At 42.1% G+C, this 14,192-nt stretch overlaps 1 protein-coding gene across 1 annotated transcript in view; it reads left to right on the top strand.

The window, feature by feature from the left end:
• The first annotated feature begins 334 nt into the window (after positions 1–334).
• Positions 335–14,192, top strand: part of TXLNB (taxilin beta) — a 28,926-nt gene continuing 15,068 nt past the window's right edge. The window contains exons 1-4 of the mRNA XM_026844746.1: positions 335–737; positions 2,698–2,789; positions 6,618–6,788; positions 13,288–13,482. Coding sequence (XP_026700547.1) covers positions 335–737; positions 2,698–2,789; positions 6,618–6,788; positions 13,288–13,482 — 861 coding nt within the window. The remainder of the gene's footprint in view (positions 738–2,697; positions 2,790–6,617; positions 6,789–13,287; positions 13,483–14,192) is intronic.

Below are 14,192 nucleotides of genomic sequence, written 5' to 3'. Positions count from 1 at the left end.
GTTCAGGGAGGGAAATGATATAAATGACTCAGGTGTCATTTTGTGTGTTATTGCTGGCAACAGGAATAAAAGGTTTTGATTTTTAAGTATTAGGTTTGGGCAGGTTTTTCCTCTTGGAAAGTATATAATTTGCTTTTCTCCCTGCAGGCAAATCACCTTGGTTGTTCATTTAAGTGCGACATATTTATCAAGCCAGAGGCAACCGATGAGCTGCCATCCCAAATTCCACACAAAATCACTCATGCTGGCCGAGCTTTGGGAACAGTTAGAAGACTAATTTCATGTACTTTAAAATTAACCCTCCATTTGTTTGCTGTCAGGAACTGCACCAAGCATGGAGAATGAGCAGTGCCCCACCTCGCCCAGGCAGGACATCCAGGGGCAGCATGGGGACAAACCTGCTGCTGACTCACAGCCCCCAGCTCCAGCCCCTGCAGAACTGCCGAGCACCCGGCCCGGGTTAGCTGTCTGCGACATCTCAGAGGAGCTCAGCCGGCAACTGGAGGACATTATTAAAACCTATGGGTCTGCCGCAAGCCTGATGGAGAAGGAAAGTGCTGCTACAGGAACCGACAGGCCTGAGAAGGGAGACCCAGGCAGCATGGAGGATGTGGAGTATGAAGATGCAAATGAGGAGAGTGAGAAGGAAAAGCTGGCTCCTGGAAATGCTTCCAGAGCAAAGGAGCCCAGTGGCAGCAAGGAACAAAAGCTAGAGAAGAAAATCCTGAAAGGTCTAGGCAAGTACTTATGTACTTACGCAGTCCTTCTGCAAACAGATGTAAACCCCTGGTCCTTGCTCTTTCCCATGTTAATCCTCTGCCATGGATGACAGGGACCTCTAGTTACCATTGAAAATTAGAATATAACTTTTCTCTAATTGTAAATTATTTTCATCAATTACCTGACAGATACATGTAGTCTGTATCAGATATTAGTCCTTTTAAAAAGACAAAAGGTTAGGATTAGATCACAGAATTCTAATGTGCTGCTGGGCCACCCAAACTAGTTAGCCAAAGCTGTGAGTCTGATGACACACTGCAGAAAGTTGCTTCTTAGACAAAGGACAACATGGTCTCTCATTTGTGCCTCAGGAAATTTTTTCTTCCCCTGATACCTCAGGCACGACCTCTCACCAGGCATAATGGTGCTACTGTGTGGTGTGGGACTCTGCACAAAAATTCACTGTCACATCCAGGTTATTTTTCATCTAGCAGAGCTCTGGACTCATCACAGACTATATGAAATAAGCCAATACTCTTATTATCTCCAAGCACAGTGCTTAGCGAGCACTTCGGCCATGGCAGGGCACTGTTAGCTGAGCTAGAATGAGGTCTCAGCTAGTTTTTGTAAAGTATGTCCTTTCTGCTGGGCAGCCACTAGAGAGCAATGTAGCTACATCCCAATCTAGCAAACATGCAATTTATTTCCCTTCCTACATTTAACTCCAGCCAATCTTCAAGACTCTCCTTTGCGTGAGAGTCCAAACCCAACCCAACTAAGCCTATAGAAAAATCACTGCCGGACGTTCTTACGGACAAGGGACTGTGCATAGGACAGAGCACAGATTTTTTTTTACCTAAATTCTTTGAACATCCAGGAGAAATGAAGTTCCTTGGTTTCTATAGCCTTGTCTTTGGTGCAGTTATTGGTACCTCTCCAAGATCAGTGTAAATACTACCAAAGCACAGTTCTCCAGCTGCACTTGCAACTGCAGAATTTGATTTTAGCTCTTTTCAACTTATTTATACTGGTGCCGTAGAGAGATCTCAGTGTGAAATAGTGGATTTTCTCCACAGGCAGTACTCCTGGACTGCACTAGACTTGAAGGAGAAAAAGTCCAGCCTAAAGCAGAAAGCCAATTTTCTCTCACTGTCTCAGGAAAGAGGTGCATTTGGAAAAGCACGGCCAAGCCCCTGGCACCACAGCCAGCTTTATCTCCAGGGACACCAGGGACATTTTTTGTTTGATGAAGAAGTGGCGTTCAAAGCTCCAGCTCATACTCAGAGCTGAAATGAATACCAAGAGGTATCAGAAGAGAACCAGTACATAAATGGCTATGCTGTGATTTAGCCATGCATGCTCAGGGAGTTATTAGACTGTCTCTGGTATCCATACTCTCTTCATCAATTCAAGGAACTGATTTACACCACTATCATGTAGCCCAGACCAGGCTGAAGTACTCACTACTCTCTGTTTTCATCCACACCATAGTCTCCATACCTAATTTAATCTTTCTTATCTCTTGTACAGATTGAGCAGCACAGAAGCTGAGTATATCATCTTTGATCAGTTTTTGCCTGCAAAGAGATCTGGGTTTTGAGCCTTTGGGTTCCAGACCCTTTCCATCCTATTTCAGTAAAATGTGCCATATATGTGACCCAGTCATGTTGCAAAAACAGTAAATGTAATTCAGATTATACAGGACAAAAGCATTTCATAGCCAATGCTTTTTGCTAGAAGATGGCACATTACTGAGGTCTGAAATGGAGGAAAATTCAAGTGTGTTTGTTCTTATGGGGAGAAATAAAATGCAGAAATTCACAGCAAAAATTAGTCCCTTCCTTCCAAAATGCATCATTTCTCCCCGAGTTTTTACAGATTCATGCATCAAGCAATCAATTTCATAACAGTACATCAACTACAAATCACCTCTACCATCAAATCTATGCTGCTTTTTTTTTTTTTTTTTTTTTTAAGGGAAGGAAGCCACCCTACTGATGCAAAACTTGAACAAGCTGAATACTCCAGAGGAGAAGCTGGACCTCTTATTTAAGAAGTATGCTGAGCTGGTTAGTACAGCATGGTTTTTTTCTGTGCAAAGTGTCTATACAGGAAGGTATAAAAAACATATGCCATGCAGCACGGGCAAGCCTCATGTAGTAGTAGCATCTGTCCTGTTAAGTGAATCTCAAAATAATATAAGGGTCAGATAATCAATTATGGGTGAGAAGGAGAAAAGAAGTAAAAAATGAGGAAAACAAGCTGGACTTTGGGTTAAAACGTTTATGAGGCAGAATATTTGTACTTAAATGTGAATCTACCAAACTGACCCATGTTGGAGACTACTCTCTAGTCTCCTGCCTTCACTTTCTGCGAGGAGTTTTGTATACCTCTGTAAGCAGGTATTGCTTTAATTTATGTATCAGTGATTTAATCAAAATGAAAATAATACAGGGCTTACTATAAAATATTAGGAAGTAGAAAATCAGAGAATAGAGAACTGATGCTAATCATGAGATAAACCACAACACAGTGAAATGAAGAGTCAAAGCCCCTGCCACCGTAATGTCACCCCTGTAACATTGCCACCTGCCTACCCCTGTTCTCTCCATACATAAGATGGGTTATTTTCAGGTCAAGTGTTTTCTTCTAAGTAGTTAAAGGACTCTATGGCCATAAGCTGTGGAAATCTTACAAATGAAAAGGCTGCAGCATTTTACAGTTTGTGGAGTACTGAAAAATGTGCCAAGCAGAACATTGACTTTATAATTGGTTTTATGCACAGATTTGTCCATGTCTCATCATAATGTGAAGTTCAACTCTTCCTTTTTTTCATGTAAAATTCTCTGATTTCATAAATTGTGCTCAGGCTGTTTATGGTTTAGCTTGTGCTTAAAGGGACTTCATGCCCATGAATTAACTGAAATAGGTCGTCTTCTCCCTCTATTATATACTCTCCACTGCATTCAAACATCATCGGAGCCCTGTATAAAACAGGGGTTTTATTGCTAGTAACCCATGCAGGAAAAAGGTGCTAAAACATAAATTCAGAGAATTCAATTTTGATATGCAATGTCATTAAACCAAATATTTTAATAAATACAACTAAAAGCTTGTTGGAGAAAGCCTCACACTGCTCACTCAGCGTGACTGAGGGGTGTAGCGTGATTAATAACCTGTCAGCCGTCGGCTGTAGTAGTTACCACTCTCCATGCTTCCTCTTGTCCATCCCCATCATACACTTCAGGTCGCTTTTTGGTTTTGCTGAGTTGTTTTCCATCCAGATCAGTTCCCTGGTCTGGTGAACAATGTGGTGACACAAGCACTTGTTGCAGCACGGCCCAGGGGAAGGTGCGGCCATGTGCCAGGCTGAGCTGGGTGCTGGCAATAGCTTCAGCTGCATTAGGTAGTGCTGCGGCTGGCTGTGCTTAAGGGGCTGTCTGTACTCGAGTACCCTCTGCAGCACCAGCCCTTCCCCACAGCCACCCAGCTATATGCTATTTAACTGTTAGCACATGCCCTGGCACAGTCTATAGCGATGGGTACAGCAAATGGAAGGCATCAGGGAAGGGCACAGACTGGTGTGAAGGAAGCTGTGCCTGTGGGGATGGGGAAGCAGACACTGGAGCCATTTGGGCACAAGCTGTGACACGCTACTCACCATCGGAGAACATTATATTCACTAATGCTGGTGTGGGCAGAGTGGTTGGGGTTAGTAAAGCAGACTGTGCTTTACTTCAGCTTTTGCCTACAAACAGCTGTTGCAGAATTGCTTGTGAACAGTTTATTTGCAAAGGTTCTGAGGGTCTCACAGTTGCTGAGTGCAAGAACTATACACAACGAGTGTTGTCACTGGTCTGCAGTGGGGTCAAGATAAAAATTTTTCTTAAATTGAGAGTTTATCTCCCTCTAGGTGAGCCTTCCAAAATCAGAATTCCTTCTATCTGTTGCTAATTTTAGCTAATATTTCATTAACTGTTCTTAAAAATTTACCATTGACAGCCCTTTTGTCATTCCAATTTACCAGTGAATACCCTTCTTCAGTGTAAAAGCAACACCATGTCTTAGACATTCCTGAGAACTTTGAAATACAAGTTTCTAGTGCAAGTAATTTTTATTGAAAAAAAGAGAAAAAAAAATGCCTGGAAGACTTCTCATATCATGATTAAGTCTATTTTATTCTAAGCCCCCTATCTCAAGCACAGCTTGAGTGAATCATCTAAAATTTAGATAAATCATTATCCGCTCAGCACAGGATGCACATGCAAAATGTGAAGCAAAAAGAACCTTTTTTATGTTTTTAAAAGAGAAGGGGAAGGGGCCAAAATCAAGCTTATAAAGGAAAACAAATCTCAGCCTTAATTACATAGAGGCTATTTTTTCCCTACAATGCTGGAAAAATTATTTCAGCTAGTGTAGCTTGATTAGATGCAAAAGCCCCTATTCTGATCTATGGGGGTAGAAACACTCAATACGCATGCTGAAAGTTGGGCATAAACTGTAAATATATCCAAGCTGGTGATTGCATTGTTTTGTGGTATGCCTAGCTGTGATTTGATTGATAATATACAGAACTCTCTACTGTAAGCATAAATTACAGAACATCTGCAGAAAACAGATCCTCAGGCAGAGAAAGTGTAAAATATGATGCCTGTTGACTGTCTTGTTTGAGCTGCACATCATTCCCCTGCACTCACAGGCTTTCTCAGTCATACTGGCTTTAATAATACTAGTGGTAACATTGGTAACATATTATTAGATAAGGTAACATTAATAAGGAATGGTTATTGTTAAACTTTGCACACTGCAACTCATGTGCCTCTGTTTTTCAATCAGAAAACATCTGGACTTCAGAAATATCTCACAATGTATGCATGCCTGTAATACAGCAAGGAGGGCTGCTGTGTGTTGGAACAGGAGATGAAATCTTTAAAAGCTTCAGAGGTGAAATGCTTCTTTGACATGACTGTTATGGTGTTAATTTGAAGTGCAGGACATTTTTTCAAAACAGCTAGTAATAGGCACGTGTCAGAAGAAATGACCAGTCTGTGCAGGGACTGCTATTAGCAATTCTGTTGCTGCCCCTCATCCTGCTTGAAATTTAGCCTCCTCTCTGCCACCCCTCTAGGGAAGGCAGAAGCCACGCATCCACAGGAACAGCAGGTTCCCAAGTGAATGTCAGGGACTGTTCATGTTTTCTTCAGTAATTGCATGGAGTCAAAGAGCCTCAAAGAGGTTTGATTCACCATAACCCACCCCCCATTGATAACGAGACCTCCAGAAACACAACTGACAGATGCTCCCACATGCTTCTTCGAGTAAGAGGAGCCTGGGAAGAGGAGGTGCCCACGCATTGTTTTGGGGAACTCTTCCCTGAAGAGTATTCTCCTCCATCAGCAGCAAAGCCCACACACAGATGACATCCCTGGTCTTCAGCACCTCTTTTGCTGTTGTCTTTTCCAGCAGGTTCCTGGGTATCTAGGAAGGCACTTCTTTTTCAGGAAGCTTCAGAATGAGCAGCTATTGTGTTATCTCATGATCTGGTGAAATCTCACCATGTAACTGGCTGCTCCAGTTCCTAATGTTGAAACAAAAATAAAAATCTTACAGCTGTCCTTCAAAGAAATTCAAACCAAAGAAGGAAGGACTGGAATGGTGCGATGAGAGTTTTAAAAACTATGTTCACCCACTCACACTACAGCACACTTGGGACTGCTGCAGCGAGTAGGCTTGGGACTCCCTCCAGGATGCTCATTCCTCTTCCATTAGGACTGATAAATACAAAATATTTCCTAAGGGTTTAAGAAAGTGTAAAGACTTTCCCCAAACCAAAAGAGCTCATTTTCTTTTCTTTCCTGTCCCTCATTGTTTCATTTTAATCCCTCTTCCCTGCCCAGCTCGAAGAACATCGTGCAGAACAGAAAAAGCTCAAGTACCTGCAGAAGAGGCAGGCCCAGATCACCAAGGAGAAGGACCAGCTGCAGAGTGAGCACAGCCGAGCCATCCTTGCCCGCAGCAAGCTTGAGAGCCTGTGCCGGGAGCTCCAGAGGCACAACAAAAACCTCAAGGTGAGTGGTGGCCTTATTCAGGTACCTGGCAGTTGAGGGGGAAGAAGATGCTGATGCCATCCCATCTTGGTCTAGTGCCAAATCAAAGAGATGTTTGCATCTGCACCTGCAATACATAATCATAGATACACTCTGGTCCTGAGGCCTGTTTACACCAAGACCCCTTTATTCCTCGTTTGGAAATATCCAAGCACTTTTGGACACTGCGTTTGCCCACATTAGCTGTAAACCCTCCTTGCCTTGTCAGGGAGCTCAGAGCAGGGAAAACCAGAGGTGCTAGCAGACCAGGTCCCTGAGACCACAGATGGGAATGCTTGTGTGTGGACTGAACAATTGGAACACCAGCTTTACTCCAGGGGACTCACAGAAGACTCGTGGGTGTTTTCATGTAATTTGAGCACTTGGGCATTTCAAGTGATTCTGTGAGGGTTAGTCAATCAGGACATTCGCCTCAAGACATCAAACCTCAACACAGGAAGAATGCCAACACTGTGGAAGTTGTGTGGATTACAAGAATAGGTTCAAAAAGGAAATTTTCAGGAGTGTCAAAAGGCTGGGATCCATATGCCATGTCTGCTTATTGCTTGGTGCATCACGCCCTTTAAATGTGAAATTTATAATATGATTATGCTTCTTGAAAAATTATAGGTTCAAGAATATATTTCTGTTGTGATCTTTTTTTCTGAGTACACGTTAGTGATGGTGGTGTTATTACACAAAAAGCCTCTGCTTTGATCTATTCAAAATCCTTCTTCATGGGGATATAGTTATGTATAGAATTACACATATGAATTGTCAGCAGTGAGAATTTCACCTGATATAACTTCTGTTAACTGTAATGGATTTTCATTCATTTCCATCAGCTCAGGAGTGAGCCTTCAGGGTCTAGCTCGGACTTTCATTGTACATTGTTAAGAATATAGCTGAGAGGGGAAATGGCCACATATACACTCAAACTGTGCATTAACAGAAGGACAAAGCCAGATTAACAGGTATTTAGGAAAACTAGAAGCAAATCTCTGTGTGCTCAGGTATAGTAGTGCAAAGCTGGTAGTGCCAATTAAATTTGTGCCTGTCATTTGTACCAAACCTGAGCTATACCTGGATTTTGATCCACAATGATTTACCAGACTGTCTTTGAGCAAAATCTTTCAACAGAAATACAAACCAATTTTAAAGTGATTTAAGAATACAGTGTACAGTGCTTTGCACAGATCTAACTGAGATTTCTAAACCAAAGAAATCAGTTGAACAAATCAGTGGAAACATGGTTTAGAGAAAAACTCATTATATTTGGGAAACATTTGGAACAGGTTTTTTTTTAATTCCTCACATGATTTCCCATCTACCACATGCTTTTTAATCTCACTACTAGGGATCATGATTTTTCCTTTCTCTTTGCATATAAATATTTAATTACACATTTCGTCTTTATGTTTAGGAAAGTCTCTTTCCAACATCTTCCCACTTGTTGGACTGCTTTACTTTGGGATTAGTTTAAATAAACCTATCCATTTCAGACTCAGTTCTGATTTTTAATTCTGTACCTATGCCAGGTGAGCCTGAAATAGTACCTGAGCTGATCTTGTAGTAGGAAGAAGTGTGCAAATTTTGGCCACTTCTCTCGAAGGATTTGGAGACCTTTTAAGAAACCCAGAATACTAGCTTTCCTCTGGCTCCTGTGCTTTCAGTGTAAAAAAACCCCGAAGTTAAATAAGACAGTAAGACAAAACACACTTGCAGAATGAATGAGGATTAAATTAATAAACAAAAGCATTCAATATATTTATCCAGTTTTGTCTCTCTAAGAATTCTAACATAACTCTTGGAATATTTGAATTTAAGCTTTAGCTCCTAGAAATCTGTGAATCTCCAGAATCTCATCTTCTGTTTATTTAAATGAGTCTAATTTTCTTTCACTTATGACTGTACTGAGAGGGCCCAAAACAGGAGAATCCATTAAATGTTATTTTTAAAATCTCTTGCTTAAGTAATTTTTATTTTAGTTTTGGCAGGACAGAGAAGCTGATTCATAATTTTTTAGCACTTGGGATTAGCACTTCTGATTACATTCCAAAGCATGGAAAATAAAAAATGTAGGAGATTGTGTCATTTCAATAGCAAAGGAGAAACCTGGCCTGTCCAGATCACAAACCTCCTCTGACTTGGCATGTGGTACAGTATATGCACATCACATCATGTAAATGTCATCTTCACTCATCTGGTGTGTGGAATTCCCATTAAGTGGAGATCGGTGCAGCCAAGTGGTGATGAATATGCAATGTGGAGCTGCACTGAAAATCCACAGGGCAGATCAGAGAAGAAAAATTTCTGGTTAGTATTGGATACTGGCCCCAAAATCTGACTTACTTACAGTCCAGCTATTCAGATTATTTCCTCACAGTTACACTTCACAGCAGAAAACAGATGTTTAATTCTCCCTCCAAGAAAGGCGGAATAAGTGTTCATGAAATAGCAGAATGCGTTCCCACTGCAATAGAGAGCAGCTCTGCTAAGACCAACAGCAACTTGTTTCTCTGCGTGGTGTTTGTGTTCTGCCAATTATCTGACAGCTTGGTGGCTGCTTAGCATCTTGTGGTGACATAAGCATCTCAGGTACCTTGTCCTTCTTGCTACCAAGCATGAAACAATGACTTTCATGCAAGTGTCACAAAAGTCAACAGCTTCAATTATGGGGTCAGCTCCAAACTGGCTCAGACTGTGGTGCCTGGGAACAGAGAGAACAGTTCATTGAAAATGAGGAGTCCGTGCTCATGTTGTCTTGGCTGATACGACTTCAGCAGACCAACAGTCTTGAGCTGCCCCAAGGATGTATGAGGACATCCTGACCTTCTGTTCCCAAATTATCTCACATTCCAATGATAAATCTCAAACTGCAAGATATCCTTGTCTTAATTTTACAAGGTTTTCTTCAATTCATTCTTACATTTTAGCAATGTAAGAGAGTGATAGCAGTATTGCAGTATGACACAAGAATGTATCTTTGATAGGGTAGGTATGGAGCAAAAGATTAAGAAAGGGCAGAGGAAAGAGAACAATAGTTTATGGCTGGACTTTAGTCTTCCAGAACTGAAAATCTTAAAAGAATTTACAATGCTTTATTCTTCTCACTAAAAGTGAACACTTAATTTAAAACTATTAAAAGAACAAGCAAAGTGGAGCAGCTGTCAAGGCCAAAGGTGGTTTGCATGTGATGAATTCACCAGGATGATGCTGAGAAGTCACCAGCCCGAACACCATCTGCTCTGCTCCCTATAACTGAGCAAGCCAGGAGCTCTGGAGTCCACACAAACAGGAGCTCTGGAGTCCAACACTTCAGTTGCAACAGCAGTAGCACAAACCAGGAGCCAGTCTTCAAACCTCCAATTCAGGGGAAAACTTAAGGATATTACTTTACACTACGGCATCTTGAAATGTAAAGGACAAGGGAGCCTATTGGAAAAAAGTGCATTTTCTCAGGTTACAGCAACAGGTATAAGCAAAGGGTTAGGGCAGTAGCCTTGTGATAACAAAACCTGGGTGATGCTGATGACTTGGGTTTTGCCAGACTGTGCCTGGCCAGGTGAGGAGGGTGAAGGGGAGCTGGCCCCACAGCCCCGGAGCAGAACTGGCAGGAACACAGGGTGGCACCATGGGCATCCAGCCTCCTCCCTGGCTCCGGTGCAGAGGCAGCCTCAGCCACAGGCTTTTACAGCTAGTAAAGGCTCAGGTCTAAAGCAGACACCTCCAAAGGCCCATCACTATTCCCATGGTATTATCAGTAGCACCTCAAGGCCTCTGAGATTGAAACTGCATTAATTTAGGGACAGGGTACCAGCCCACCATCAGCAGGGCGCTGGCGGCATCGCAGCCAGCTCTGGGGCACAGCAGAGCACTGAGGCACAGAGGGGTTTGCTCCTTGGTGCAGGGCAGAGGCAATGCCTGTGGGTCTTCACACAGTGCCGTAGCCACGCAGTTGCCTTTCTGCTCGGCCGGCTCCTCTCACCCACACCCGCCTTTAATCTGTAACTGGGATCTCAGGGATTTAACAAATCTCTGCCATTTTATGAGGGACTCTGAGGAGCTCTCTGGGACACACCCCAGCCCCTGCCCAAGCCAATATCCTCCTCAAATATCTTTATGTCTGAAAGAGAAGAGGTCAAGAGAAATACTGTGCCCTGCAACTAAGTAATTCCTGGCTCAGTGTCTTTAACCATGAATCTTTGTATTACAGTCTCTGTGTTCTGTATAATTATTCTGCCTCAGAAGAGAGGATGAGCAGGAAATAAGATCCTCTGAGTAACACATGCACAGGGGTTTTTTTGACATTTGCATGATTGCTACTCTCAAGATGTCTCATTTCACCTTGTAGCAGAACTATTTGGTGTGACAAACACACGATCCACCAATTTTTTGTTTTATATTCAGCTGGATTTATTACTCCAGAGAGCTTTAAATAACAGCAGTTACGTGTTATAACAGCATTTGGTCCACTGAAACAATAAAGTATTTTTGAGGAAGGATATTTTGAAGCCATAGACATAGGACTCCAGACATGCAAGTTCAATTTCTCACTCTGAATTCTTGAAGTGAAAGTACCTGCTCACTCTTCTTCCAGCTCAGGGCTGCACCTATACAGTAGAAAACTAAGAGGTATGAGCAGTCTTTTAAACAGTATATAAGCAGTAAAATGGAGTTCTGACTTGACTGAAACTATCTAGGAATTCAAGTTAAATTTGTCAATGTTTCAAACAAAATTTAAAAGGACGACAATGTTTGTAAACATCCCCTTTCAAAAGAAAATTAAATGTTTTGTTTTGGGAATGCTAAAGCCCAAAACATCTTCTGAGTAGCATTTTTAACTCTACTTTGGAACAGCATTTCCATTTCACTATTGTACTGAAAAGAATTAAACAAAAAGTAACTATGAACAGAAGACAGCTCAGTTTCTGGTCAGGCAAAATGTTTCAGGCTAACTCAAAATAATTCTCACTAATTAAAAAAAAAAATAAAATTGGAGAGCTTCTCTTACATCTTGCTGCAAATTTTTCATGTGTCCAATTTCCAACCCAGGTAGTGAATCAGGACCCCCTCCCAGGTAATTTTCCCAGCTCCATCTGAAATTCTTTCTTCCTCTTAAAAGTGGGAGTCATTCTGGGTCACACTTTGCTTTACTCTGTGAGTACACACATGTTCTTGTGTAAACTGCAGAGCACAGCAGGGCTTGATGGTGATTTCTGTGCACTAATGGCTCCAATACCATCCTCCCATCATCCAAGGCATTGTCATCTCTATCACTCCACGGTCAGCAAAAGGACAAACAGCCCCTACCTTGTACAGCAGTTGCCCAAGGTCAGGCTTGTGTTGTGCATGCTAAGTAGAAACTGGGTTATTTGGTATTCATCTTACTTTAAGAGTAAGGCCTGAATCAACACCTTTTATGTCACATTTATGATATAAATTATACCTCATTAGTGTCAGCTAAGGTTTTATTTGAGTATATTTATAGAAAATATCCATATGCAGTGTTATCAGAGATTTTTATGTAAATGACTATGCTAGTTGAAACCTTATTAGAGTATGCCATTTGCATGCTGTGGAGTGGGTTCTTAATGTGGTTCTGGCATGATTTGTAACTATGGCAGATATGGTCCTAGCCACTGTATATCAGGATTACATTCCTCAGAAGGGCAGACTGCCCTGGAAGCAAATGAGCAGGGAATAAAAACAGTCCATATTTCTGGATCCAAAGCAATGAATCCAGATTCTTTCTTCATTGTCTTTAATATAAACAAATCGAAAACAGAATTTCAATAATGAGTAAAGAAATAACAATAATCCATCAATCTCTCTCCAGACAAAATTCTGATTATCTGTTTTGATTCTGTAAGAAACAGCCCACAAGCATTCCTTGATTCCACTACCTAATAAATTAGTGCAAATATTGGCATCAGTTAAAAAGTTAGGGCAAGAAAACTGAGGAGTTGGGAGGGATTCTATAGAAAATGACGGATTTCTCTTAAAAATGAAAATCCCAGAGACCATAAATTTGATATGAGGATTCTTAGTTAAAAGGAGGCATTTTAAAGGGTGATTTTTTAATGGAATCAAAAAGCAGTTTGATAAAAGAGCTTTTGACTACTTCCACTACATATCTTCTTCCAAAGCAAAAGCTGCGCTGCAGTATCATGAATCAAGACATGCACGTATGTTCCCTTTTGCAGGCTTGCTTTGATCTGAAACTCTGCTCTACATCCATCTTTATAAATGCAAATTCTTAGTTCCCTAATTTTTTCAAGGCCACTATGTAATTTGCTCTGTAAATTTAGAATCATGCCTAATGCTAGAGCAGATGAAAGCAAGAAAATCTCCAAAGAGGAATGCAAACATGAATAATCCTTCAAAGGGAAGCCTTATGCTACTCTGAAACAGTATCTTTCTGGAACCGCTTATTATGCATCGTACTTACATGACTGCACTCTCTCCCATTTAACAACAGGAGGAAACAATTCAGCGGGCACGGGAGGAAGATGAGAAGAGGAAAGAAATAACTAATCATTTCCAGGGCACGCTAAGTGAAATCCAGGCTCAGATCGAGCAGCAAAGCGAGAGGAACATGAAGCTCTGCCAGGAGAACACGGAGCTGGCAGAGAAGCTGAAAAGCATCATTGACCAGTATGAGCTGCGGGAAGAGGTGAGAGCAATGCCCTGGCTGCCTGTGGGAACAGGCAGCAAACCCAGATTCCCCAGGGGAATGCAGAAAGCACCCTGGCGTCCCCACTGGCTATCGCTTGAGTGTCTTGTGAAGGTAGTGAGGGTAGCCCCCACCACGCCTTGCCATCTGAGCTGGCCTATGCATGCAGCAAGCCTGCCAGACTCCACATGGCAAACTCTGTGGTCAAGGAGTTGTGCGGGCCAGCACCCTGCCTACAGCACCCTTGCTGCTGCGGGGAGAGGGGCCGAGGCACCCAAGCAGCAAGGTGTGCCAGCTGCCTGCTAAGCTGCCCCCTGGCCCCCTCACAGCTCCCCTAAATCCCCAGGGACCTCCCCCAGCACTGCTTTCCTGCTTCCCCCCAAAGTCCCCACCGAGCATGTCCCATATCCCATCTTTTTGGACAGCCTGTTCTGCTGGTGATGCCAAATACAGGTTGCTGAGGAGGGCTCTGATGTAAATGCTTTGACCCTTCCCCAGAAGCAGAAAATCAAGACGACGGATAAAGGAGGCCCTTTCCATTGGAATAGATTCTTCTTTACAGGCACAATGTTTACCATAAGATCTAACAGATAATAGGCAGATGGGAAATTATTCTTTCTGTAAACATTAGAGTTGGTCAGAAAATTTTAACACAAAAAAAACCCCAACTTTCCAGTAAAATCCCAAACTACCATTTTTATCTTATGACA

Source organism: Athene cunicularia, assembly GCF_003259725.1.
Source record: "Athene cunicularia isolate RWA chromosome 3 unlocalized genomic scaffold, athCun1 chr3_part1, whole genome shotgun sequence".
NCBI lineage: Eukaryota > Metazoa > Chordata > Aves > Strigiformes > Strigidae > Athene > Athene cunicularia.
This window is presented reverse-complemented; position numbering and strand designations above follow the sequence as displayed.